The sequence below is a fragment of the Trematomus bernacchii genome, unplaced genomic scaffold (genome assembly GCF_902827165.1).
Source record: "Trematomus bernacchii unplaced genomic scaffold, fTreBer1.1, whole genome shotgun sequence".
NCBI lineage: Eukaryota > Metazoa > Chordata > Actinopteri > Perciformes > Nototheniidae > Trematomus > Trematomus bernacchii.
Genome location: NW_022987797.1, coordinates 3,237,231 through 3,260,343, shown reverse-complemented (window position 1 = coordinate 3,260,343; position 23,113 = coordinate 3,237,231). Strand labels below are relative to the sequence as shown.

At 42.7% G+C, this 23,113-nt stretch overlaps 1 protein-coding gene across 1 annotated transcript; it reads left to right on the top strand.

The window, feature by feature from the left end:
- The first annotated feature begins 972 nt into the window (after positions 1-972).
- Positions 973-14,563, top strand: LOC117497870 (coiled-coil domain-containing protein 38-like). Its single transcript, XM_034149901.1, has 12 exons — positions 973-1,095; positions 2,158-2,226; positions 6,412-6,575; positions 6,663-6,743; positions 7,683-7,820; positions 7,928-7,993; positions 8,709-8,751; positions 8,847-8,995; positions 10,390-10,501; positions 11,193-11,395; positions 13,586-13,670; positions 14,225-14,563. The coding sequence occupies exons 1-12, from the start codon at positions 973-975 to the stop codon at positions 14,345-14,347; spliced, it is 1,356 nt and encodes a 451-aa protein (XP_034005792.1). The 3' UTR covers positions 14,348-14,563.
- The last annotated feature ends 8,550 nt before the right edge of the window (positions 14,564-23,113 follow it).

The window sequence follows — 23,113 nt, the reverse complement described above, 5'->3', positions numbered from 1 at the left end:
AAGAGCTTGAGGCCCATAAAGGGGACATGGATAATTATATCAAGAAACATCAAGAGGCGTTCATCCCGAGGATCGAGGGGCTCCTGAACAACTTCTCTTCACGGGAGTTGCACCACTTCGGCTTGCACTACAATTGCCAGTGCAAAGAGCAGATGGCAAGCCTCGGGGTGTACCAGCCGGAGTATGACAACCTGAAGGAGGAGAACCAGATAGTGGAAAATACCCTGAAGATGGACAACTTGAAGACTAAAGAGAAACTCAGGAATTCAGAGTCTGGAGACATGAACCAGCTGCCGCCCTTGCCCCCCATCTCCCAAAACCCCCGATCCCCCGCTGAGGAAACCGCCAGGGACCAGGCTGTCTCCGGCTACAAACCTCAGCCAAATCGCGTCCTCATCAAGTCCAAGTGTTTGCCAAAAATCCTAAAGACCGTCCCCCTGCCTTCCATCGGCACCGTGAAACTCCTGCCTCACCCGCCTCCCAAACCGCCGCAGCATCCTGCACCGCGCCGCAGAAGATAAGTTATCGGATCCACCGAGAACTGGGTCGCCTTAAGAGCAGTGGGCACAAAGTTTTAGTTTCAGTGTTATTTAGTTAAATTGGTTTTAGTTCGTTTTTAGTTTAAAGTTATTATAGTTAATAGTAAGTCAGACAAGTTTTGATTGATAGTTTTAGTTAGTTGTTTTAGTTTAGTTAGTTCGTTTTTATTGTTAGTTAGGTTAGTTAAATTGGTTTTAGTTAGTTTTTAGTTTAAAGTTATTATAGTTAATAGTAAGTCAGTGAGTTAAGACAAGTTTTGATTGATAGTTTTAGTTAGTTGTTTTAGTTTAGTTAGTTAGTTTTTAGTGTTAGTTAGGTTTTAGTTAAGATTAAAGTTATTATAGTTAATAAGTTATAGTTTATAATAAGTTAGTGCATTTTCAATTAGTTATTAAGATAAGTTTTAGTTGATAGTTTTAGTTTTTATAAGATATGCCTTCCATCGGCACCGTGAAACTGCTGCCTCACCCGCCTCCCAAACCGCCGCAGCATCCTGCACCGCGCCGCAGAAGATTAGTTATCGGATCCACCGAGAACTGGGTCGCCTTCAGAGCAGTGGGCACAAAGTTTTAGTTTCAGTGTTAGTTAGTTAAATTGGTTTTAGTTAGTTTTTAGTTTAAAGTTATTATAGTTAATAGTAAGTCAGACAAGTTTTGATTGATTGTTTTAGATTATTATGTTAAGTTATTATAGTTAATAAGTTATAATTTATAATAAGTTAGTGAATTTTCAATGAGTTAAGATAAGTTTTAGTTGATAGTTTTTGTTAGTTTATATAGTGTGTTAGTTTTTATAAGATAAGTTTCCTTTTATTTATTTAAAACATGTTTTTCTTTTTTTAGTTATAGTCATAGTGTGGTCTTCCAAAGTATTACGTCTGCTAAGGACATTTTAGGTTCAGTAAGTCTACTTTTGTCAGTAGGGATGCTCCGATCAGGGTTTTTGGGGCCGATCACCCGAATCAGAATCGGCCGATACCGACGTTACATATATCAATCACACTGTTAGCGAAATATAACAACGTCTTATAACTCGAGTATAAGCACTGTTATAACTTGGAGTAATGACATTTCATCACGAGTGTAAATGGATCACATACCAGTACTTAATAAACCTTAGAAAACAGAAATGTATGTGTCCAAAACTGAATTATTTATATACAGGAACCAACCTTTTCACATCAAAGATATTCATCAGTTTTCAGGTTTTTAACTCTTTCAATAGCAGTTTATTATCACAATGCCACTAGATTTTTTTGTATTAAATACCATGGGGATTTATTTTTCACAATCTGGTATAAATATATATATACTAGACCCTCCAGAAAAACGCGATTATGCGATCGCATAATTTACCGCATAATCAGCAAAATGGCGCAGATTTGTAAAAGGGTGCATATTTATTAAAAGGGCGCATAATCCCCGCATTTTTCCACACAAAGTTGAATTAAAAAAAAGTGAACTCGTCTTGACGTGAAGTAGTGATGATGACGCGACGTCATCAGCTCGCGCATCACAGAAGGTGAGGTGTGAGGTGTGATTGTGATTATATGATTATATGATTATGTGATTATGTGATTATGTGAGGTGTGATTATGAGGTGTGATTTGTGCCAAAGAGCGAACTCACTGAGCAGACAATCGTGTCGGTCGTCGTCTACCATGCCGTGAACTATGCCGCGAGAGAAGTAACGTGACACTCTCGTCGCCACCCCTCTCGTCTGAGAAGCTACGTGACGTCTGCGTCTGAAGTTACTTTACTTAGTTATCACCAAATAACCCAGTAATGTTACAGCTACGTTGCTGTTCAAGCTAGACTCTATTTCAATATAGTTTTGGTATTAAAATAATGTTACACCTCTTGTATGCCCTGAATGCAAAAAACAACCACAGACAAGAATATATATTTTTAATTATCAAAATTATAACAAAGGCTGAAAAAACAGGAGAAGCCTGTCTTCCCTTGGTCTCCAGGAGAAAACTGTATATCACCAAGTTTTCATATAGTTTTGTGTGTGAAATAGATCGCTGCAGTGAACACGACTTTATGTATTTGTTTATGGTTTATTTGATTTGGAGGGATGCAGTATACGGGTCATTCCAGAATTGGAGGACAATTTAGACAACAACATTTTTGAAAAATGAACCTTTCATTTTATTATTTTTTGTTATGTATTTAGGAAAAACAGATAATAAACCATCAAAAAAAGTGATTTGCCCAGCTAAGGCATCAAATGTATATTTTCCAATGAAGAATTAACCCTGTTACTCTAATTATAGTAACAGGGTTGCAAGTAACAGGGTTGAAAATCAATGCTAATTTTAGCTTTTACCTCAGGAATTAATGCTAGCTGCACAATGTAATGCTATTGTCAAGGAATGGACACACTTAGATATTTAACTAAAGAAAGATACATTTGAAATTAATTTGTTTTAGTCTCATAATTTGAGTAACAGGGTTGCGTTTGTATGAGTGCCACACTCCTTCAAGAGTGACAAGATTGGAAATATATTACAAATAAAAGAGAGGACTTAGTTTTGGTCTACCCATGGTAGTAGCACATGGCTTGCTGATGTCCTTTCCACTGTGTCATGCGACAAACAGTTTTTTCACTTCCTCTGCCAAGCTAAAAAGGTTTCGGTAACAGGGTTGCGCGTATGTTGAGGGACACACCTTCTGTGCAAAATTACTGTTATTTAAAATGTGTTTATGATTTAACAAATTGATTTTACCATTACAAGACATATATATCAATAGAATAATACCAAGAAAGAGGTGAAATGTGCTAACGTGACGGCCATTTTGGTGTTGGTGACGTGTGCAATACCAGAGTTGTAGTTCATTCATTGAGAGCTTCACACAAAAAAATGTGTTACTTCACAGTTTTACGACACATTTTTTTTTTTTTGACTTGCAAAATTATCTTTTAAATTGACAAACATCATATGTGTAATTCGTGGCACAATTCAAACGGGATCGAAAGATAATCTTTCTCTCTCCATAGAGTGGCGAAGTCCCTCCCACTTACTTCCGGGGTATGGGACCTTATTTCGGAAAAATTATGCATTGAAGTCAATGGGGAGAGAAAACTTATCTTTCGATCCCGTTTGAATTGTGCCATGAATTACACATATGATGTTTGTCAATCTTAAAAAATCATTTCCATGTCAAAAAAGTCACAGTTTGTCGTAAAACTGTTGAAATATAAGACTATGAAAAATACGTAACTAGAAAGACTACAAATCACAGGGTCGCGTAAGTGATGTCACAATTGTTTACCTCCACCATTCAGATACCTAAGATCAGCGCAATATAGATATAATCTATCTATATGGCGCTGGCTAAGATAAGATAACTTTAACAAGATGCCTGTGTGCTTAGTACCAGGTTGTTATTATACCAGCAATGGGTCTTGCTCGTTCTTTTGCTTCCCGTCTGATGAAACGACCAGGAGTGGCTTGATCAAGTTAGCTACCTAGCTAGTAGCTAGCACGTTAGTTAGCATTACAGCCTTGTCATTTTTATTAGCCTTAACATGAAGTAACATTAAGTAACCCAAAATGTTAAACAGTAAGAGTAGTAGTCATATTTCGTGAACCCTTTGAATAGTACTGTCACCGGTGTGATCATTCTATAATACACCATTTAATTCCGGGGGAGAAATGCTAACGCTAACGTTAGCATCGGCGATCTTTTCTACTTCATGCTATCTGCACAAATGGTTGACATTAAACATTAAAACGACCAGGCAGTTCAGAGAGAATCAAAGGAAGGCAGGCAGGCAGCTTTGCATGACATTCTTCAGGACGTGTTTCATTGTGGTGATAGTCAATCGTTTGTTGACAAGACAGTAGTGACGGCCATCTTGGTGACGTGTGTGGTTGACCAGAGATGTAGTTCATTTAGCGTTTCACACAAACAAATGTGTTACTTCACAGTTTTACGACACATTTTTTTTTTTTTGACTTGCAAAATTATCTTTTAAATTGACAAACATCATATGTGTAATTCGTGGCACAATTCAAACGGGATCGAAAGATAATCTTTCTCTCTCCATTGACTTCAATGCATAACTTTTCCGAAATAAGGTCCCATGGAGGTCCACCGGAAGGGGAGGGACTTCGCCACTCTATTCTAGTGTTTACGTTTGAAGCTGTGTGGAAGGCAGTTACCGAGATATACAGTATAGTTACCGTGACCACAGTTAGCGAAACGCGAAAGAGTTCAATTTACAGTAAGTAGTGCTTCATTATAATATATCTAAATACAAAAATAATAATATATAAAGTTAAATACCTAAGATATTTTTGGTGTTATATTAAGTTAAATACTAAATCGGTTTGCTTTATGTATACTCTGTCAGATCAATTGTTTTTCAGCTACGGCTAACGGTAGGCGACTTATCGTTTATGATACTCAAAATATTCCTTTTTCTAATGTTATTACCTTCTCTGGAATCAGTGGTGTAAAGCAACAAAGTAGATTTATTCAAGTATTGTAGGCCTACTTAAAGGTACTTGTACTTTACTTGAGTATTTTAATTTGTTTGCTACTAAACTTCTACTCAACTAGTTGTTATTGTTTGAACTATGTAGCAACGGTAGGAACTGCTTCGATAGCGTTTTTGATTACAGATTTGAAAACATCCGTTGCTTGCTTTAAAAGTAGCACTTCAAGTAGCAATTCATTATGTCAAACCTTGGAAAGTATCTAGATATCCCTGCCCTAATACTTTTCTTCTTTCGTATGAGTAACATTTTGATTGCAGGACTTTGACTTGTAACAGAGTATTCCTACACTGCCTTCCCTTGTCTGCCTAGAATTGCCTCAATAGCTCTGAATTGTTACCGTCCTAAGTATCTACTGTAAAAAATAACTATAATTATAATAATCTAATGCTTCTTTCAGACATGGATAAAATGGGGCAGAAGACAGTCCTAAATGAACAAGGTGGTTGAGAATAAGATCAGAGAGCATGTTAAATGTTGCAGTGGCATTAATTATGACTGGAAATGATTGCTGACTTCATATTGCAATTATCTTTCCTCCATTCTCAGAGACAGAGAGCGATGAAGAAGAGTACAATGAACTCAGGAGAAAAGACTATGAGGTAAATGACAGACGCAGCAAGACTTTTGACAAATACCAGAAGGCTAGACCCCATCTCCCCTGTTTTAGTCTCTCTTCACTGGCGACCTGTCTGTTTTACAATTTGTTTTAAGATTTCACTGATTACTTTTAAAGCTCTTAACGGGTTGGCTCCTGATTACCTCCCTGACTTGTTGTGCCCATATGAGCCTGTCCGCAGTCTCAGATCCTCTGGTAGGGCTCTGCTGGCTGTTACCAACACCAGGCTAAAAACAAAGAGTGGTCGAGCTCCGCAGCTCTGGAACTCCCTGCAGAATCAGTGACATCTTTTAAATCACTTCTTACAACTCATCTCTTCATTAAAGCCTTCAATGATGCCACTACTTGATTTTACTCAACATCCATGTTTTATTTGTTTTCCTTTGTTTTTTCCATTTGAGTATTGCTGCTATTGTTAAAACGCTGTATACTTGGTGGTGGGGATTGTATTATTATACCTGCTACACCTGCTGTTCTACTTCTCGCAGCAATGCTCTGTGTGAGAAGATTAGGGGGGGGGGGGGGGGTAGATCAGAGGACGTCTCTGATTGCTGCCAGGGTTTAACTAAATGTTTCCATAGAGTGAAGCGAAGCTATACTGTGCTGGTGTTCCTATGTGTTCAACATAATCTCAATTGAATGAAAATGATCAATTTAACATAACGTGTTAATTCTTCCCTGATGACCCCCTCCCTCTCATTAATGAGCTGCAACTCTCTTTTGCCCCTCATCCTTCCATCCACAGGAGTCTCTAAAGACCGGCAGGTCAAAGGCTAAGAAGTTGACGGAAGCCTGTCTTAAAAAGAGGGTACAAGTGGATCTGGTTAAATATGACTTTATAGAAGTGAATTACCTCTCTGAACAGTACCAGAAGAAGTTTGAGGAGACATCCGAGAATGCCAGAATATCGTGAGCAGCAGTGGATTCTCTGTCATTGTAATTTAAGACTGGATACAATATATTGATCTAATGTTGTAATCTTGTCTCCGTTATCAGTTCTGAAAGACAAGGCAAGGCCAAACAGGAGATGTATTCTACCAATGAGGAGTTCACCGATAAAATAAGGACTTTTAAAAGGTAGGCTTATGCTAACATTGTGAATTTAACATAAATACAGTATGTGTACATCTGCCCCACGCTGTATGTGAACAGTGGAGGAAGAAGTATTCCAACCCAGTCTCACGGCATTTCGTGTTATAGTCACGAAATTAATTTAATCTATTGATTCGTGTTCACCAACACGATTTTCGCATTTTTTTCGTGTCACACAGAACGATTTTAAAAGCAATGTATTTCTATTGGTAGTATGTTTCGTGCCTGCACCACGTCTTTTTGTCCGGTCGGGTCTTGGAAGACCAGAAGCCGTGTGGTTCATAAAAACATGTTCTTACTCAATATCTTACCCTAAGCCTAACCCTATCCCTTTTTATTTTAAATTGTATAATGTCTGAGTTTTGTTGCCGTCAGTGAGGAAAAGAAATGGCTCAGAGCCTCAGAATACTGAAATCTGTATTTTATGTCATCTTTTTTTCCTTCTAATTTGTTATTATTTGGTGCAGGCACGAAACATACTACCAATATAAATACATTGCTTCTAAAATCGTTCTGTGTCAGAATACTTAAATCTGTAATTTTTTTTATTTAAATAATTTGACTCTTGTGACTTAAAGAGTAAGTCCACTAGATACCTTTTTAGAGATGCATTTTGTTAAAAGCAGCTAAAGCTTTTCAATAAATGTAGTGGAGTAAAAGTACAATATTTCCCTTTGAATTGTAGTGGGGTAGAAGTACAAAGTAGCAACAAATTGAAATACTCAAGTAAAGTACAAGTGTCGCAAAATGATTCTTTAGTACAGTACTTCAGTAACGTGACTTTTCACCTCTGCCCATGGTGTGTATGCAAACAGATATGAACCATTAGGTGCTTGGAAAAGGTTTTATAAATAAACACGAGCTGTTTCAGACATACTCATCTGCACTGAACATAGATCCAAACGTACTCTTTCTTCTTCATAGGGAGCCTCCCATGTTTGATGAGATCTGGCCTGAATATAACAGATACCTGAACATCCTGTTGAAGCGGCCGCCTTCAGAGTGGCAGGAGGCTCTGAGAACTACAGACCTCAGAGAGCCAGCGAGGGTGCAGGGTAAAGTGTTACAACTAAGTGAATCAACATCAGTTACAATATGAATAAGGTATTATTTAAGGTATACTTTTTTTAAATCCCCTGACTTTGGTTTGAAATCATCCCTGATCACAGACTCGGAGGGAGGTCTGGACTCCAGTGCAGGTGGAGTCGTCCCCCCCCCCCCCACACTGACACGCTGTAAGGACACATCAACGCTCACATCCACCACAATCACCGCTGCAAGTGTTGGTCTAACCCATATGCTGTGGTTCAGTGTTTCATTCTCAAAGATTTCAAAGGCTTTATTGTTATATACACAGAAGCTACAGTGCAGATATGGAAAATATCCTAAGTGCCAAGCTCCTCCAACAATGCAACATAATGTATACAGTGGAGGAAATAAGTATTTGATCCCCTTGCAGAACATGTGTCAGTACTTGGTGGAGAAAGCCTTGTTGGACACACAGAGGTCAGACGCTTCACGGTTATATGCAAATACATTTTCATCTTTTATATAATGTCAATTTCTGGATTTCTTTTGTATATTCTTACTCTCGCTGTTCAAATAAACCTACCATTAAAATGATAGATTGTTCATTTCTCTGTAAGTGGGCAAACTTACAAAGTCTGCAAGGGATCAAATACTTATTTCCTATATAGAACACAAAACAAAAACCAAGTAAATGCACGAGACATATACATGTAAATAGAATAAGATAGACAAGTAAAGAAATTCAAATGAAATATTGTACAGTGAAATAAAATCAAATGTATTGTTTATTGTAGTGATATATAATAAAATAAATAAATGGTCAGATGCAAACAGATGAATACTTTAGGTTATGAAGGCACTTCACAGGGCTCGGTGCATCTTCATCTGTCTCCAGCACAAACCCTGTCTTTGGCATTGCAGGGTCACGGATGGTAACGTGGATGGCGACAGCTCCCAATCTGAGGTCAGTTTTCCTGCTGCTCTACCTCATTGTGTCTTGAGTGTTTATTTGCAATGTTCACAGTGTACTCCCCCCCCCCCCCCCCCCCCCCCCTGCAGGATAAGCTGGAGCTCTCTCCCCACCAGATACTGGACCTGATGACAGAGTTGAGGGATCAGGTCTTGTCACTGACTCGCAATTCATCCAGGGTGGATGAGCTGCTACTGAAGGAGGTCGTGCAGGACATAGAGACCACCTCTAGGAAAATGTAAGCATGATTTATCCTGAGGTTAGTTTGACTCTAGAAAGGAACAGCCCTAAATAATATGCAGAGGCTAAAGCATTAGCTAGATGGATGTATGGACGGGGGGAGGAGGGCGGGCAGACCCGGACGGATGGACGGGTGGGTGGATGAATACTTTATTCATCCCAAATTGTGAAATCATGTTGTCACAGCAGCAGTGTTATCATGCATTCGACAAGTTACAAATATAAAAAAGATAGAATAAGATACAAATAAAATTAAAAGTGACACTAGCAGCAAGTATATACAAATTCACAATAGAAAGGACATATATCACTGAGTATTTAAATAATACACAATATAACGAAAATATAGAATACATTGAATACTCTAAAGTCTACAATATACAATCTCACTAAGCTACAGAAATATATAGAAATGTACTACAGACACTTATTGGCATGGTATTATATATTAATTACAACTGTGCAAAGCAGCTGTGGGTTATAGAAAAAGAGACAGGTGCACTCCCAAGTACCTGTAGTCCTTCACCACAACAACGTCCTCTCCCAGAATGCACAGGGGCTGTTGAAACATCCTCTTCAATGAGCTTTAACAAAAGACAACAAACTAAATGTATTTTTAAGACAAAAAAGAGGCATGTACAATACAAAAACATGTAAAGTAAAAAACGGGACTATGGGAACATAAAAAACCCACAAACCAACCAATACAATTGAAAAAGATCAAATACGGACTTCCGGGGACGCCATGTTCTGAGACACATGTCGGGTGTTCCCAGGACTGAGATGACAGTCAATGCTCAGATAATAAGGTTCAATATCTTAGTGTAACTTTTCATAAGATCAAGAAATGATAATTCCTATTCCGTTGTGAGGGATGTGAAGCAGCCAATCACACTGAGTAACAGTTATGATTTTGTTTATCAGTAAATACGTGTTTCGCCTCTCCTCTATTACTAAGACCCAAGACAGGACATCTTTTTTTTACTCCTTACATTTTTAACACAATTACCGGTACTTTCTACTTCTGACATTTTGAAAACAGGCTTATTACTTTAGTTTGAATGTGCATTTTGTGGCGTTATCATTACTGTTTACAGTCATTGAGCTCATATTTCAACATAATATCATAGAGAAAACACGACTGGTGTACATATGACAATGACATGTCATGTACACAGCTACAGTTGGGATACCTTTGTTATTATGTGTACTCTCATATTGGAAGAGGACATTCAGTATTTTCCCAACACTTTACCATGTTGTGTGAGACTGGCTGTCAAGGAACTTGTTTTAATAAATGTTCAAAAGAAAAACATGAAGTGCTAGATACTAAGCTGTGACCAGCATGTGACAATAAAGTGATGGATGTCTCTCTCCCCTGTGTGTGTGCAGGGAAGAGGATGATGAGAAACTTACGCTGCAGCTGGACGAGATGAAGGACAGGATCGTCAGCGACCGGGAGAGATCCGCCACGCTGAAAAAGAAGGTTCAGCTCCAGGACCACGTAAGGAAGCCCAGTGTACTGTACGTTAGATACAGCAGAGTAGAACTCTGAAGGATGCACTTTCATTTGATTTAACCTACAATTTAAAAAGCAAGAAATCATCTAAAGTGGTATCCTATCTCACCACAGCACACATTCCAGCAGACTCAGGGACAGTTTCACCCCACCGGCCATTAGACTGCTACCACTCTATACCATCAATCTGTTTGCATCTGAAATATTGATCTATTATTACAATAAACAGTATTTTATTTCACTGTACAGAATGTAATATTACATTCTGTCTTTTAGCTCATCTTATTTGATTTGACTTATAGTTAACTTCTCCTGCATTACTTGCACATTAGTCTTGCAACATTCTCTTGCACTATTTGATTTCTTCTCTGTTCCTTCCTGCACTACTTTTTATTGTTTTTGTTTCGTTTTGTTTTATGTTGCATTGTTCGAGGAGCCTGTGACTTTAAGGTCGCCTATTATTCAAAGTCCACTTGTTCATGTCTTTTATACACACATGTGTCCCCTCTGTGTTAAGAGACACAGAACGTTTCAGGAACAAACAGTCGCTCTCTTTCTGTCCTGATCCATCCATATCAAAATGTAAAAATATGAAAAAAGACTTTGCAGAGGGGTGTGGCCTGCAGCATCTCATTGAGATGTTTTCTATGTGTTTCTGTCTGTTCCCTACCTACAGGATACGATGTTGGATGCTCTCGGTGTGAAGATAACTGAAGTGTATCGCTGCTGCGTGGACTCCCATCCGACCAACCTCAGCACCTTGGAGAAGCTGGCCAGTGTTGAACACCATATATTTTTACGGTTCCAGCTCTTGGAGAGCATCCCGAAAGAGAAACTGAAGAGACTGAGGCTGAGCAAGGACAGCGTTAGGAGGGGCAGGTCTGTGTTTATGAGCCTGGAGTTAAAGGTGGATCCCAGTATGTATGCTTTGAATGAGAGAGTGTATGAGGGGTCTGGGGCCTCATTTATAAAGGGATATACGCTCAAAAAATGGCGTACGCCAGTTTCTACGCAATGTTTGCGATTTATAAAATACTAACTTGACGGAAAAATGTGCGGTCCTCCACGCAAACTCTAACCCATGCGTACGCACTAAGCACGCAAACGGGAGAGACGAGAAACTGCGACACCGTTGGCAGAAGGAAGAATGGAGAGAAATATGTGGAAATAATACCATAAATAAAATGTTACCTCTCATTTATCAAATATGAAGAATTCATTTTCAAACATTGATTAAAGCCAATCTTAAAATGATTAAACAAACGCCTGTTTGAGACTCCTCAGTGCACACAAAAACATAACTTGGAGAAATAAATAAATACGGATATGTTATTTAAAACCACCTCGAATATGTTGTGTTAATGTTATGAAATGTTTTCTCATAAATGATGCGGTAAGCAGGAGGACAGAATTACGTCTAAACTGACGCCGTTTTGCATTTCTATAGGTTGTAGATACGAGCATGGTTTTATATACTATCACGTTTAATCGTGTTTTATGCCGTTTGCCAAGACTTGATAAGTCGCTCGTAAAACACAGGAGGTATGGAAACCACCATATGTGGTAAATTGTACAGCTAATATAACACAACACATTAGTTGTATTTCCTTTAACTGGTGGATTATGGATATATAGTTGCTGATCGACAGCTGGAACACAAACCACCAAATACAACAAAATAATTCAGATCCAGTCGTCATGACTCCACTCCGGAGGGATTCCCCGATCATTTCTTACAGTTTCTCATCAAGGGGGTGTCTCCTGTCCCCGGGACAAACACACTGCCTGAGGAAGGTTATGTGTAATTTTTTTGTCATTAACTTTTTTCGGACCACTTATTTATTTATTTTGGTGACGATCCGACCTCCATGCTGCTACTCTGGTTCAAACTGCATCCACCAAACAATATGATTTATCTCGACCTCCCCACAATAACCAAAATCTGACACGGTGTGAGATGTCTTTTTTAGCTGTTCTGTCGTCATTTCCTGCGATCTTCTTCATGCAGTCAGTCAAAATGAATGAATGAATGGGCGTTTCTTTGACTATTTATAGGCAAATATGGGCGTTACGAGTCGATTGTGATTTATAAAGGGAAACAGGCGTAGGGAGTGCCGTACGCACTTCCCTCGGCGGTACGCAATGTTTTGTGAATCGGAAAATGGCGGAACATTTATGTACCTATTTTTGTGCTTTGTACTACGTAAGCAACCTTCCTACGTCAATCCTACGCAAGGCGTTATAAATGAGGCCCCAGGTCATATATTTCACCCAACATGTACATAATCCTTTGTTTCCTTTTCTGAGTGTTTTACTATTTGCACTAGAGTATTCACATATGTTGTAAATGGAAATGATATGACATTAAACCTTTTCAAAGGGTGTGTTTGTATTCACTGCAGTTGATATGATTAGTGTAGTTGCCAGCAATGTGAACCTGGACATTTCTGACATTGTCAGGTTCAAAAATAGCAGTTTTAACCAGAAGGTGGCAATATGTGTACTCTCTGTGACAGGCTGGTTATTATCCCTACTGCAGACAATTTATCTTAAATATGCAGTCTGTCCTATCCAAATGATCCAGAGTCCCCTAAATCTTCTAAACCCACCCACAATTAATCAAATCAGCCCACAGAGAGTACAAAGATTGGCATTTTCTGGTTAAAACTGACATTTTTGATCCTGAAAATGTCAGAAATGGACTCCTCAATAACCCCCAAAACCACTCGGAAATGTTCCAAATCTGCCCATTTTTTAACTAGTGTCTGTACTAAAGTTAGCATCCGGCAGTTTGTATGTGCTGGGGACCCGTACTATACATTTCTAACAGAAAACGTTGTGGTACTCAATATTTACGGGTTCACAATAGGACTCTATGATGTGGCAACTAGACTAATAACAGAAAGTGCAGAAAAAAATGGGAAGTTTGCAAATGAGCTTTTTTTAGTGTCATATGTTGCAGGCCAGTCACTAAAGTAAATGTTTTATTAACAACGTGTAGAGAGGTGTGGTTGTGTGATGAGCTCTGTTAGGTTAAACCTTCTTCTCTTGTACTGCATCATATTCCAGGCTGCGTGAGGAGCAGCTGAGACTGGAGAAGGAGAAGCACTTAGAAATGTGCAAGCTAAGATCTATGGATGGAAGCAAGAAAAAAGTGAGTCTTCTCTCCAACAGGAATAATGCCATATTGGAAACATTATACCACACATTTTAATTTAATGCAATTAATCAGGATCATCCTCCACTATAAGATGTATTTCTATAGTACTTCTCATACACCAGGCGCAGCTCAAAGTGCTTTAAACACAAGGCACACATCACAATTTAAAGCAGAGAAAGAGAATTTCACATCAGGCCAGACGTTAGAGCCTTTTAGCACATATGCCGCATAGCAACATGATATAATAGTTCAACACTTTAAGGGACACACGAGGTAAAAGGTATATTAATACAAAATAAATAATCATTTCATCAATATGATGCCTCGGTAAAATAAAGGAAGACAAAACCAATAAATACGATAAAAATATAAAAACCTATAAAATAAATTAATTAATAAAACAATAAAAATAATATAATACATGTATAAAACTTGGCATCAGGTACGATTTGGGAAAAATCAGCTTGAGTACATTACAGCAACAAAAAGTTAATGTTACTTTAAAAAATACATTTTGAACAGTTTGAACTTTATCCTTTTTTCTCCAGACTAGAAGAAAGCTCATGCCCAGGTGCTTCCCTGTTGAGCAGAAGATCAGAGTCAGTGAGGAGGACAACCTACCTGCCGAGGAAGAACATGCCTTCTTCTTCACCATTGAGGACGACGAGTAGAAAATAAATCAACACATGCCATGAAAAGCCAAACATGTAGAAATATGTGTGTCCAAAAGGAATGGTACTGAAATATTGCCACAAACTACTTTTTTATTTGCACTAAAAAGTGACACAGTATTGAAAATACACAACCGGAGAAAATCTGCCACTTCCTTATAGAGCCCCTCCTCCAACACACACGAACGCGCACATGACCAATGAGGGCACGAGATAAGTTTGTGCACAGATGGAAGGCTGACAGGCAGGTAGGCCATCCAGTTATTTTAGCCGGGCCGGCTAAAATGATTGGTCGTGCTTTTTACAGTCCTACGGCTTCCACAGATGACATTTTTTAATGGGTTTTTTGTCAAAGCACTTAAGATATTCATTGCTATCGGGATGTTAAGAGCATTCCATGGAATATAACAAAAAGTGTATCTCGAGCCGGTTTCTCAAATTTACCTACCCTACCTTTAACCTAATCTAGATTTCTTAAACTACAACATTTAGTCTTAAACTATAAATCTTGAAATGACAAACATTACCCTTGAGAACCAGTCTCTGATTCTGACAGAGTAATCCTCAACAGAGCATCTGATGTATTCTTCTCTTGGGATTATAAAGTATATTGTTAAGTAAGAACTTTACTGCAGCCTGACATCCTCTTGTGTGTTGCTGATATTCTCCAGGGGAAACATTTAATCCGAAAGCGCCAACACTCTGCCTCCGGGACTCGTCCTTCCAAACCTGCTGCTGATGTTCCAGGGTTCTTGAATCTGATCCCAAACTTCTAAACCATCATCCCACCTGCTGACCTATCAGTTTGGGATGTTGGATCAGACAGAAGCTGTGGGAGAGACTGAAACAGTCCATTAAGACGCTCTGGTGCATGAGGACGTTTCACACTGGTTGTGTCCATCCTTCACTTTATGAAGCGGATGTTTTGGGAGAACCAAAGCCCCAAATGCTCAAATAAGATCAAATCTGTAGATAATACTGATTTGTTTGTTTTAGGTTTAAGTTTTGGAAGTCTTTAGTTTTAGTTTAGCAGTTTTAAGACGCCACACAACAGATTCAATATTTTTCTTTTTATCAGTGCTCCTCTGTTGACAAACTCTTGAATCCAGCCTCTCAAGAGCAACCAACATCACCTGCCAGGACCCGCTCCACCCTCTATCTGTCTGTGAGATAACTCCTCAGAACCTCCACCCTCTGCCAGCAGCTTTCTGCACCCACCTGCAGATTCTGGGTAGCTCAACAGTATATTAAAGCCCCCAACCTCCACCTGCAGACAGCAAACAACTCGGCACAAATTCTCAAACTTCACTCCTCTGAACTCAGGTGGTTGACGCATGTTATTTCAATATGTAACATCTTCTTTGGTACATATGGAGAAAAACACAGATGATCTAATGCCACAAGGACCATTTACTTCTACAGAAGCTGTGTACCGGAGATCTTCCTCCCCATCCTCAGCTCCTCCTCCCTTCAAACTGAGAGCGCCCCCCAAATCAGTTTCTCCCCTAGCATTTAAATGGATATCTGAAGGATGCAGAGACTTTAGTCTTTGTATTGTTCATAATGATCTCGATTCATTAGCATAACAAAATCTGATGGCCATCACTGAGACCCCTGCTGGCTAAAAGCAGGCTTTGCAGTGTGCTAATAATTAGAGCATTAGGGACATGTATCCATCCTCACTGGCTGTGTTCAATGTAGTCCCAATCTAGGAAAATAAAACGCACTTGGGTAAGATATCTATATGTATATGAATTTTAAAAAACGAATTATAAATAGCATTTCCTCCCTACTTGGACTGGGGTGACGTGCAAAACATACAAGTGAGTCCCTAAAATGACACATCACAATGGTAGTTTTCAAAATACATTACCATCATGATTATTTTATTATCAAAATGCATTACATCTCTTGCTTCTTAAACCTTTTGGAGGGGAACAATTGAATAGTTACTACTATGATCTGTGTAAAAATAAAACAAAGCAACAGATGGTCTTTACAAACAAAGAGAATGTTGAGTCTGCTGTTTGATCAGACCTGATAATCAGCTTCCAACCGTATGACAGTCGGTCACTCGGACCCTAAAAAGAAATATCATGCGATATATTCAGTGTACTATATTTTCTCCATACAAGTCTATATCACATTTCTTTCTATACAAGTACACATGGTCGTACATATTGTCCTGTTGTGTCTTTCAAGGTGCTGGTTAATTTTGGGTCACAACTTTATTTTTTCAATCCGTCAAACATTCATGAAACATGAGTACCCTTCTGTGTTAGTGGGCTGTGGGTGTAGTAGTGGTGGTGAAGGAGGGGTGGGGGGGGGAGTCATGACTCGATCCTTGAAGTCTTCCAAACAGTTTTTAACTTCTTGTCCAAAATAAAAGTGCCAGAGGGAGGAGAGTCTGAGGTCCCACTACGGCGCCAGGAGGAACGCCTCTTTGTTACGAGTCAGTTTGTGAGGACAAAAGTGAAAAAGAAAAATACAGCATTCTATGGGAGGGAAGCAGCTCTCACAGGAGAACATAGCAGCTTTTTACCTTAACAATCCCAACACTCCCTCAGATATCACTTCACTGGTGTCCCACGGAATGCAAGGATTGGTCAGAAAAACATGTATATATATATATATATATATATATATATAAATTGAAAGAAATCTGCCGGATAAAAACAACCCAACATTTTATATAGAAATTAAGTTAGATTATTCGAATGTCTTCCTGCATCCCAACACTATGTATGATAGATAGGAACTTGGAGAAAAATAAATGAGATTTAACCGATACAATGAGAGGATGAATGCAGCCATATGTGGGGAACATAACTGGATTTCAAATTTATTGGAAAAAACAAGAATGCAGCACCATGAATCATAAGACCGGTATGTCGAGGGAGCGGGCGGCGGTGCGTTCAGGGTCCTCAATAAATAATCGGCCCTTTCTGCTTCGACCCCCCACGGGCGAATCTCCCCTTTACGGGGAGTTTTGCGGCGGAGCGGGTCATCAGAGAGTATCACAGCTTTATAGCTGCGGCCCCACAGCTGAGGGCTTGCCCATTAAACACAATGTTATGGGGAATGGAAACTCAGCTGTGTACTGACAAGGTGGATGGACAGGACGCTGAAACGGGGCTATTCACTCCAGTTTTGCAGCATCCCACCTCCTTTTATGGGCATGCGAGAGGTAAATCTGTCTTCCCAGGAGGAGATGGGTTTCCTCTCAGCAGAGATTCAGGCTCTGGTGCAGAAACAGGCTGTGTCTGTTGTGCAGCCTCAGCACAGAGAGAAGGGTCTTTATTCCGTGTATTTCCTGGTTCTCAGGAAAACAGGGGAATTCAGACCTATTCTAGATCTCCGATGCCTGAATCGTCATATTTCCAGCAGGAAATTCCGCATGTTAACTGTGAAACAGTTACTAGGGCTTGTGCAGCCAGGCGATTGGTTCACCACCATCGACCTGAAAGACGCGTACTTTCATGTGGAAATTGTTCCAGAGCACAGAAAGTATCTGCGTTTTGCCTTCCAGGGAACAGCCTACGAGTACAACAGGCTGCCGTTCGGTTATTCCCTATCCCCACGCACATTCAGCAAATGTGTGGCCACAGCGCTTCAACCGCTGCGCGCACACGGCATGAGAGTTTTATTTTACATAGACGACCTCATAGTCATGGCTGGGTCCCGGGAACAGACAATGTTTTGCACAGCACAGTTGATCACACACCTAACCAAATTAGGTTTTGCGATCAATTGGAAAAAGAGCACCCCCATTCCTCGCCAACAGGCGTTGTATTTGGGTGTGGTGCTCGATGCAGACGCGCTGCGTGCCACCCTGTCAGAGAGCAGACGTGCGTCCCTTCTCAGGGCGGCGCACAGGCTGCGACAGGGGGCGACAGTGACAGCTTTAACTGTCATGCAGACTCTGGGTCTCATGGCGGCTGCTCACATGGTGGTCCCGCTGGGGTTACTACATATGCGCCGCCTGCAGAGGTGGTTCCCCAGCCTGCGTTTGGAGGCACAAACGACGGCTGGTGACCATTCCTCCCCCCCCTCAGTGGGGGCAACCTCCGGTTTTGGGGGTCTCCGGACCACCTCCGGAGGGGGTCTCCACTGGGACGGGTGACCTCCTACATCACAGTGTTCACGGACGCGTCCGGAACAGGATGGGGAGGGACCTGCCTGAAGAGAGCTATAGGTGGGCGCTGGGCTCTGACAGAGTTTCGATACAGCAACCTCCTAGAGCTACGGGCAGTAGTGTTAGTCCTCCGACATTTCATGCCCCTAATTCAGGGGAGACATGTAATGGTCAGGTGCGACAACAGCACCACAGTGGCTTATATCAACAGGCAGGGCGGGGTCCGCTCCGCCTCCTTGTTGACCACAGCGGAGGAGCTGTGGTTATGGGCCTCAGAGGTGGTGTTATCTCTGAGAGCCCTCCATGTCCCGGGACTGGAGAACAGAGGGGCCGACCTCAGGGCGAGGGGGCGGCCCCCCTGCCAGGCGAGTGCTTCACCCGGAGGTGGTGAAGCAGATCTGGGCCCAGTTCGGGAGAGCAGAAGTGGACCTGTTCGCCAGCCGGCGCAACAGCCACTGTGCCCTGTGGTTCTCCATGGCCCTGAGCGACGACCCGCCCTTGGGGGTGGACGCGTTTGCACACGAGCCATGGCCAAGGAAGCTGCTATACGCCTTTCCACCGCTGCGTCTCATTTTCCCTCTCCTGGGGAGAGTGAGGCGAGAACGTCTGGCAGTCATTCTGGTAGCACCGAATCGCGTCAGGGCTCCGTGGGTACTCAGAAATGACACAGATGAAGGTGGGCCAGCCCTGGGCGATCCCCCAGTTCTGGGGGGCGATTGTCTCAAGGTGCAGGTGCAATCGGGGCGTTACCCACTCTGGGCCGTCCTCTTCAGGCTGGCTCCTGAGAGGGACAGGCTGAGACAGGGTGGATTGTCTGACAGCGTTATTCAGTCTATCCAGGCAGCTAGAGCAGAATCCACCACAGCCTGTTACAGGCCAAAGTGGCTGAGATTCCAGCATTGGTGTGAGGAGCGGGGAATAGAGCCCCTATCTTGTGAGTTGGGCTCTATTTTATCCTTCTTACACTTACTGGTGGACAGAGGGCTGGCGCATTTCACAGTGAAAGTGCATGCAGCAGCCATCTCGTCCTGTCGTGAGGGTTTTTGGTGGCAGGTCAGCCTTTAATCAACCACTGATGTTGCGGTTTTTACAGGGGGTTAGGAGACTGCGCCCTGTAGTGCACGTCTCCACCCCGCAGTGGGGACCTGCCCCTAGTGCTCGAGGCTCTGGCCTCGGGACCATTGAGCCTCTGGAGCTCTCCCCTCTGAAAGCATTGTTGTGGAAAACAGCTTTGCTTCTTGCCTTAACGTCAGCCAAAGGAGTGTCCGAGTTAACTGCTCTGTCGGTGCACCCGAGTTGTTTACTAGTTCGGGGTGGCCGGAGCGGCGCGACACTTAGACCGAACCCCTCCTTTGTGTCTAAAGACCTAAGGAGTGCGTTCAGGTCGAGGGCTATTCAGTTAGGGGGTTTTAGTCTCCCCCTCCATGGGGGGCCAGGGAGGCTAAACTGCACCTCCTCTGCCCGGTGCGTGCGCTAGCATGTTATGTGGAGCACACGGCTGCCCTTAGACGCACCGAACAGCTGTTTGTGTGCTTCGGGGGCGGGGTGATCGGGAAAGCTCTGTCCAAGAAACGCCTGGCAGGCTGGCTCTGCGAGTGCATTGCACATGCCTACGGTCAGGCAGGGAGAGCCTGCCCCACGGGGATTCGTGCGCACTCCACACGGGCTGTAGCTGTGTCAACAGCCTTATTCAACAGTGTGGAGGATTTATGCACAGCGGCGTCTTGGTCGACGCCAGGCCCCTTTATAAGGTTTTATCTCTTGGACATGTCTGGCTCTTTCTCCTCGTCTGTGCTTGCTGGGGCAACACAGAATTTGTAGGGGAGGGGGGGGTTGTGGGTCAGTTGGCATCTGACCCCCTCCCCGGACGTGATGCGCCTTCACCTTTCCTGGGCCCTCTGAGGGTCCCGGGATAGGCAAGAGGCGCGCTGGCCCGTTACGGGCGGAGGGGCTGCCCCCCCTCCTGCCGAGAGGCAGGGGGAGGATAGCCCGCCCACATTTTTTGTCCTCTCACATTCTGCATGGGGTCAGTGCTTGAGTGTGAGGCATGGGCGCTGGCGCTCTCCCTGTTATCCTTAGGGATTCAGGAAGGCAGGTGCGTAGTAAGCCCATACGGGGCCGAGGGGGCTCTCCCCATCCGTCTAGGGGCGGAGAGGGGGGGGGGTCCCCCGGCACTGTTTGTTGAGCACACTTTCTGCGAGGCAAGCGCAGCAGGGTGTGCTCTGTCAGCCGCAGCCCAGATTTCTCCTCGGTCACAACCGGGTTAAAGGAGAGGGGGGGGGCAGCAGCTGCTGACCAGAAAAGCCGGTCAGGGGCAGTAGGGTGGATTGGTGTTGGACGACAGTGCGCGTATACATCAGGGCTCCACCCACTGTACCCATAGAGTCCAGTAGAGGGCGGAGCCTGTGAGAGATATAACGCCGGGTTACGTATTGTAACCCTTGTTATATAAACACAGGCGGAGCCCTCTACTCAGGGCACTGTCTGTCCTGTTCCGCTCGCTGAAGAGAGGTATAGGATAGCAGTCAGGAGGCGAGGCCTCCTTTTATACGGTGTGATGCGCGCGCATTCAGGTAGGCCCGCCCTGGGCCGGCTACGTCTATAGAAGTCTCAGTGGGAGAATGCACGCGGGATAAGGTAGTACCCATAGAGTCCAGTAGAGGGCTCCGCCTGTGTTTATATAACAAGGGTTACAATACGTAACCCGGCGTTATCTGAGACTCTCAGTCTGACAGGAGAGAGTTCTCCCTCCACCTTGTTGTTGAAAAAGCTCCTTATATGCGTTAGCGTAGCTAGCACCAGATGCTAACCACAACGATCTCCGGTACCGGTGCAAGCTCTCTCTCTCTCTCGCTCGCTCGCGCACACACGTACACAAAATGGCCCCTGCCACACACACACACACACACAGAGCAGAGCTTGAATGAAACACAGAGACCTACTAGAGGCTACTTGTACTGTACTGCAGCATATTATTTTCGAATCAATCCTTTTTCAAATTATGAATTTCACACACACATAAAAAAAAAAAAGACACATACATTTCTTGGGGGTGCTTAGGGGGTGCTATGGCTATCATGGGGGGTGCTTTAGCAGCTAAACCAGCATAGCCCAGCATGGATGTCATGCTGGTCTATGCTGGTTTTAGCTGGTAGTTAAGCTGGTCTATGCTAGTGAAGCTGGTATTTATGCTGGTCTACCAGCAGTCTTGCTGGCGAAACTGAAACAGACACAGACAGACAGAGAGGGCGGGACACGGGGGAACGGCGAGACGGCAGTGGTTGAAACAAATCAAATCAAGTTTTATTTATATAGCACATTTAAAAGCGATTTTTGGTCGAGCCAAAGTGCTGTACATGTAATAAAAACACATTACTACAATCACAATAAAAGACAATAATTTACAACAGAAATATAAAAAACAAAAACACAGGGAATAGTCAGGAGTCATGCTCCGCTCTGACTAGAAGGCCAGGGAGAAGAAGTGAGTCTTTAGTGAGGATTTAAAAAACCCTAGTGTCTGGGCCGACCTCACATGGAGGGGCAGACTATTCCAGAGCCTGGGGCCAGCTACTGCGAAGGCTCGGTGCCCTCGGGTTTTGAGCCTGGTCTTGGGCACTATCAGCAACAGCTGGTCAGCAGACCTTAAAGCTCTGGCTGGGATGTAGCGATGGAGGAGTTCGGCTATATAGGCCGGAGCCAGCCCATTTAGGGCTTTGAAAACAAATAAAAGGATTTTAAAATCAATTCGGAACTGAATTGGAAGCCAGTGCAGTGAGGCCAGAATTGGGGTGATGTGGTCACGCTTTTCATGGCCAGTCAGAAGACGTGCAGCTGCATTTTGGAGTAGCTGCAGGCGTTTAATTGAGGCCTGGTCCATACCCACATACAGAGCATTGCAATAGTCCAGTCTTGAGGTAACAAAGGCATTAATCACCCTTTCTAGGTCTTTAATAGATAAATACGACTTGGTTTTGGCCAATAGTCTTATTTAAAAAAAGCAGGATTTGACTACGGTGCTGACCTGCTTGTCGAATTTAAAAGTGCTAGTGAAGGTCACTCCAAGGTTCATGACAGAGGGTAGGATGTTTTCATTGAGAGAGCCCAGAATATCAACCGGAGAGGCTGGAGGTTGGGGTCCAAAAAGATGACCTCAGTCTACCTTGTTGAGGTAGTTTTTGCTCAGCCAGGATTTGTATCTCTATCAAGCAGTCCATCAACTGCTGTAGTGAGTGTTTGACATTTGCTTTTTGAGGCAGATAGATCTGTACATCGTCGGCGTAGCAGTGGAAAGGAATATTGTGTTTAGTGAGAATTGAACCTAGGGGCAGTATGTACAGTAAAAAGAGGATGGGGCCCAGGATAGAGCCTTGGGGAACCCCACAGGTAAGAGGGGCTTTAGCAGAGGAGAAGGCACCTAGCTGCACTGAGAAGCTACGGTCTCTCAGGTAGGACCTGAACCATGCAAGGGCAGAGCCTGTGATGCCTGCAGACTGTTCAAGCCGTGACAACAGGATGCTATGGTCCACAGTGTCAAAGGCAGCTGTCAGGTCTAACAGCACCAGGACAGCTGGGCTACCTAAGTCGGCGGCTAGGAGCAGATCATTAAAAACTCTTAAAAGGGCTGTTTC

What these genes read in the sequence shown, in the direction of transcription:
- LOC117497870 (XM_034149901.1), top strand. Translation starts at nt 973, where the DNA reads ATGCCTTCCATCGGCACCGTGAAACTGCTGCCTCACCCGCCTCCCAAA. An exon ending in GCGAGGGTGCAGGGTAAAGT is followed by an intron (nt 7,821 to 7,927) that starts GTTACAACTAAG and finishes CCCTGATCACAG; the next exon opens with ACTCGGAGGGAGGTCTGGAC. An exon ending in CCCCCCCACACTGACACGCT is followed by an intron (nt 7,994 to 8,708) that starts GTAAGGACACAT and finishes TTGGCATTGCAG; the next exon opens with GGTCACGGATGGTAACGTGG.